General features: G+C 40.2%; 1 protein-coding gene across 1 annotated transcript in view; it reads left to right on the forward strand.

The window, feature by feature from the left end:
* Positions 1–5,660, forward strand: part of lrpprc (leucine-rich pentatricopeptide repeat containing) — a 77,104-nt gene extending 71,444 nt beyond the window's left edge. Inside the window, exons 36-38 of the mRNA XM_022198834.2 lie at positions 905–989; positions 2,150–2,292; positions 5,385–5,660. Of these exons, the coding sequence (XP_022054526.2) occupies positions 905–989; positions 2,150–2,292; positions 5,385–5,456 (300 nt within the window). The 3' untranslated portion in view covers positions 5,457–5,660. The remainder of the gene's footprint in view (positions 1–904; positions 990–2,149; positions 2,293–5,384) is intronic.
* Positions 5,661–6,000: the final 340 nt, after the last annotated feature.

Genomic DNA, 6,000 nt, shown 5'->3' on the forward strand with positions numbered 1-6,000 from the left:
AATAATAACAACGATAACCATACCCAGAAATTAAGGAAAATAAATAAAAAATAAACATAACACCACACAAAACAACAAAAACAACAAAAACAAAACAAAAGCAAAACAGAACTCCATCATACAAGTTAAAAATGTTGCATCTCTATATCGGTAAAGAAAATATTCCATTTTCCAGTTTCCAACTGTCCTTTCTAATCCTGGACTTAACCTCTTCTCTGCTAGCGTTTAGCTGTTCTGAAGGTGCTTCCGAAGATTCTAAAGTATTGGACAGGTTTCGCTCAGTCGAGGGTTTGAGGGCAAGTTTCAAGTTAATTTGGACAATTTTTCAGTCTTTTAGGACAATTTTCTTGTAAGTCAAGTTGTAAGTCATTTTACACTAATTTTAAGCCATTAAAATGTTCAGGCAACGTATTAATAATAACAATAATACATTTTATTTATAGGTGCTTTTCAGAGCACCCAAGGACACCGTACAAAGTAAAGAGTTAAAACACATTTTAAAAAAAACGGCCTATTGCTTTCAGCCTACTGGAACTTGACAAAACTAAGCTTAAAACCAAAATATTTCTTAACATTCACTTTACTTCTACGTGTCTTATTTATAAATTTTTCCAAAAATCAACTCTTTGCTCTGACAACATTCCGTAAAACCTCAAAAATTCTGTGTTTCACTTTGCAACCGGGAAGCCATTAGTGAATCATCTGTAACCAAGCGCCATATGACAATAATTCAGGGATTTCAACACCTTTACGTTTTGCACAGCACTTTTATTCATACTGGTTTTACAAGACAAACTAATTTTAATTTCTGTTTGGTTGTAACAAAACTTGTGTTAAAAATCATAGCAAGTTCTCACAGATGAAGATATTTTTGTAATGTGTCAATACATGTTGGTGTGCACAGTTGAGCAAGATCAAGAACCTGGTGGGCCTGATTCCAGACGTCATTGAGAAGGAGATTCTGTACTCGTACCTGATGAAATGTCACGGTAAGACTCCCACTGAAGGCCTGAACGGGTTTGGGGGAGGCAGCAGTGCAGCCGGCGGCTCACTGGCCTGTGGATAAGTCAACATTAACAGACGCATTAACAATGCATCAGGTCAAAGAGTGTGTGTCTGTGTGTGTGTGAAGGCAGACATTCAGGGGTTAGAAGAACACATGTCCTCTAATGAGTTAGCTGTCCTGGCTAGCCTAGCGTGCTAATCTCAACACGTTCCACCACTCAGCTTTTTTTTTTTTTTTCCTCCACACATTTTTTTTTGCCATCCATCTCTTCTTGTCCTCTCCACCTTTTTACTCCTGCCTGTATTTTCTTGTCCTCACTTTTTCTGGTCTTGCGCGTCACCTTCTCGCCCTCCCGTCCCTCCTCTCCCCTCTCTCGTACCTCGTCACACCAGAGATGAGCAGACATGACTATTTAATTAGCATTAGCTCGTCGTTCGGTCAAGACAGCCATAGGGGAAGCAATTAGCGATTCTCTGCTCGCTTCTGTTCCCTGCCACATCTGTGTAGTTTCACTCTTTTTTTTCTCTCTTTGAGGGGCTTTCTTGTCTCGCCTTTCTTTGGTTGTAGTGACCTGGCTTTCTGCTTTCATCTCTTTGTTTCACACAACCGTACACATTCATGCAGCTGTTGGTTTACAGATTACTGTGACACCAACATATCATCATTTTAGGGGGTATTTGAAGCTTTAAAATTTAGTAATCTGATTGTTTTAAATGTATGCTAAAGATCATTTTACTCTACAGGTGAGGAGATCTTTATTTCTTGGATTTTTTTTCTATTTTCTCCTCTGTTCCATAATTAATTCACATTTTAAAAGATAAATTTGTATCTTATTTAGAAAAGGTTTTGCTTCTCCATCTGCTTATTAAACATGCAACCCACAGCATTATAGAAGTGCTAAAAATAAACTATTATTCTGTAAATACGACTGGCCAATGAGCAGCTGCATTAAAATATAATTCTGTGGCACCAATAAATCGACCTCAGGCCTCAGTGGAAACTAACATTATTATCCCACCACCACATGTTTCTGTCTGTCAGTTTTCCTCTTAAGTATCTACATTCACATAAGAATTTGACATGTTTTTTGTCTCGTGTGTTGACTACTTCTCTCTGTCTCTCTCTCCCCTTCTCGTCTGGCAGTTCTGGATAAGGACTTAACGTCAGCCAAGGCTTTGCATGAGCAGATGCAGAAGGAGGGGGTAGTTGTAGACGAGCTGTCACTCAAACGGCTGGCCGGGCTTTACCGTAATGCAGGAGAGACGGCGCCCTTCCCCGAGCCCCCCGTGAGTCTCACAAACACAAAGGAGATGATCTGTACAAACACTCGGCTGCAAACACGACTGGGTCCATCGAACTGCTGATTTGAAAACAGCCAAAGTGAAAGTCCTGTAGGCTACATGTTGTAAGGTGCATGTTTCCAGGTTGATTTTTTTAGAATCGTAGCCAAAATGCTCCATCGTTCTTTAAAAATCTGATTTGGATGGACCATGTGCGCATAAAAGGGAGCGCTGCCAGTTTTACACGTCAAAGTCAATGAACAGAAAAGGTTGAAAGAAACTCGATAAACTGCCTCATGTGATGTCACTTCAAGTTGGAAAATGGAAAACTTTCTGGGTTTTTGTAGCTGACGTCTGTAGCCCACTTCTCATTTCTGTTTTAGTTTGAAGACAGAGCAGCTGCTTCGAATGCAAACGGAACCGTTCAGCTGGTGGTGGAGCAGACTGAGTGATGTGGAGGCAAAAGAAGGACGATGGTTCCTCTGCTTTAGTCCAGCTCGTTGTCAGTCAGAGAACAAAAAGCTAAGGCTAGCAGTGCAAAGCTGATCAAACTAACATGGCTGGCTCACACACTGGCAACTACCAGTTATATTCAGTTTTTAATCACTTGATTTGTTACGCTGCAAACCCCACAGATGCATAGTTAGTTGTTGATGGTTTTCTACCTTTTAGAGGGACTCTTTCATACTCATCTTACGCATTAACTGAGCAGTGATTTAGCCATTTCAGGATTTTGAAGACCGTATAATTTACTAAAAAGTTCTAAAAACAACAAACTTGACTTGTTTTTTTCTCCCCTCTTATGCTCTTCTTACCCCTCGGAATTGAAGCTTTTTTGACACTCACTTGTGGAGTACAGCTGCAGACACCAACGACATGTAGTCATTATTATGCTACTACTATGGTACAGTTGGGTGTCTGCATATTCTGAGCATGCACTACTGCCCAGAACAAATGCATTTGTAGCGTAGTTATCACACAAATCCAATTTTTGGCTGTATGCAGACATTCACAGAAAGCTGACTCAACCCGCAGGTTGAGAAGGGGATGTCTAGCTCTGAGAAATGTCGCAATATAGCCTTAAAAATAGTTTTTAATTACAGTGCTCTTGCAATCAATACGTCAGGCCTCTGGGTCCCTCGCCATATCATGGTTCATTTTTTTGTTGTGTCACTGTATCGCAGATTTTTAAATTGTATTTGATATGGCAGATTTTTCACTATATCATTGATTATGCAGTTATAGGTATTTTTATATATAATTTTTATTATTTTTGCGGCAAAATATGCATGTTCTAGCCTAAAAAATTCATAACAACATAAAAAGCTGTAAAAAAAATAGACATATTAAGGATATTTAAATTAAAATAAAATGCGTGACCATAGCGTTGGTCTCCTGCGTCTCTCATGTATAGCAGCATTTAGCATCTTGCCTCGTCCATTCTCTGTGCAGTACATTCATCCCATCTTCATCAGTACTGCACAGCTAATTCATCATCATCTTCATCATTTAAGTCATATTATATTCACAAGAAGTTAAAATTACATAGGTTTGAGAATGTAGAAAGTGTTTATAAGAGTGTGTTGAGGGTTTATAAAGCTTTAAAATATATGCAAATAATAAATATGGTCGCTACTTCGGATTTTCGCCGAGGGTTCACTGTAGTTACATGACAGGATTTACTTATTTCACTAAAAGTCAATGAGTGATGCTTCTCATTGCGCTCTACTAGCACACAATGGATCACACAACCATACACACGTCTATCCAACAATGCACGCATGAACAACGCATTGCAAACAAGACTGTGTGCAAACACACACAAACAGCCCACAGCTCCTAAGCGGCGCTGGCACTTGTCCGGGTTGTGTCCTAATGCGTGTCACTGTATGTGCTGTGGTCCACGTGTGCCGTCGTAATGTGAAGGAGCAGTCTGCCCACTTAGAGTAGTTCAGCATGCACAGGCCCGCAGCAAACCTCCTGCGGTTGTTACTGTGTGTGTGTGTGTGTGTGTGTCAGAAATTACGCCCCACGGTCACAGAGTACATCCACTGTGTAAGCGAGATGGTGTCACTGCGATAGCCACTCTGCTTTTCTGGCTCACAGCGTTTTTGAGCATTTCAGCACATTGAACACTTTGTAAGCTGATGTAGCCTCTATTTTTGGCTGATGACACACACACTCATGCACACAGAGCCCTCTCAGCCCCAGCACTCTGATGCGCCGTCCCCTGGAGGCAGGTGTGGACCGAAGCCCGACTCTTACCTTCACATCACTCACCTGCAGTACAAAGATAGAAGGAGAAAGAGGGATGAAGGTAGAGAAGCTCCTGCATTATTTACCAAATGTCAGGATAGTTAAGTGATTGCTGGCTTTTCTAAGAAGAGTTGCAAGGAGAGGGAAAGGTGAACAGCCGCGGTGTTCTAAAGTTTCTTCAAACAGTTAGAAAACCCACCTCACTTGGTTGTTCGTTTTCCATCCATGTAGGCTTTGCTGCTCCGTTGATGAAAACATTTTCCCACAGCGGTGTGTCCCTGTTTCTGGAAAGAAATGTTTAAAATTTCTAATTAGCTTTGTCAGAACCTGGAAACAGCAGCTGGACAAATCTAGTGAGAAAATGTGTGTTTTTGTAATTTGGGGCGAACTGACCCCTTTGAAAGCGTTTTAAACCCGTGCCAGGATCTCGCATCTATTTATCGGCATTAATTACTGGATGAATAAGCAAACATACATTGTAGGGAGCTAATGTAATCTGCAGAAAAGCTCTCACCTTCTCCCCCCAAAAACACCCACTGCAACACTTTGTCTGGATCAAAACACTGATTAATTAGCCAGGAACAGAGGCAAAGAACGGAAGCGCGTGTTTGGGGAATGTGGTACAAATCCCTAATTTGTGTATTAATGGGGATTTAAAGATGAAACGAGACAACCTGGTTGGAGACTGGAGACTATTTAGACGGACCCAGGAGGGCTCCAGCGCTGCTTACTTTTGGAAAGAGGCGAGATGGAAACACGTCCTCCTAACAGCCTCACAGGTGAACGTTCACGCCGTTTGTCTGGAATGTGTGTAACGCTGAATCTTCTGTTTTTCTTTTCAGGAGACCTTTAAGTTTTATGCGGACAAGCTGAGAGAGAAAGCAGCCAAAGCCCAGACGACAGCAGAGGAATAAGGATTCATCAACCCCTCCTCATACCTCATCGCAAATCCCACTGTTTTCTTCCTTTTACCGTTTTCTTTTTTTACATGATTTGTTTAAGTTGAAATGTTGAATATTGTCTTGTAACTGTTGGATGCTAAGACTCTGTCCATGATAATGTTGAAGATGTGAGAATGTACAGAAGTATTTATGCTAATAAAGGATGGTAGGAATTCATATTCTGTGTCTGGGTGTTTGTGTGGTTTAGAAGGTTTCATTTATTCTTTGAGCACATTTAAAAATACTCCAGACATTTTTCTGAGAAAGTGAAACATTTTAATACAACATAGCTTAATGTGATACCGATTTATAGACAGAACATAAGGTTCTCATTCACAGTTTTCAAGCACTTACACTAACTCTAATTACAAAGTACATTAATATATTTATATATCACATTTTTAAGTGTGACATTTTATAAACCAAAATAAGAAATGAATTACTGGAGAAAACAATCAGCAGATTAATGGACAAAGAAAATGTGTTTTCCAACATATATGGCTGAATAACTCCAACA

The sequence above is a fragment of the Acanthochromis polyacanthus genome, chromosome 15, assembly GCF_021347895.1.
Source record: "Acanthochromis polyacanthus isolate Apoly-LR-REF ecotype Palm Island chromosome 15, KAUST_Apoly_ChrSc, whole genome shotgun sequence".
Taxonomy (NCBI): Eukaryota; Metazoa; Chordata; class Actinopteri; family Pomacentridae; genus Acanthochromis; species Acanthochromis polyacanthus.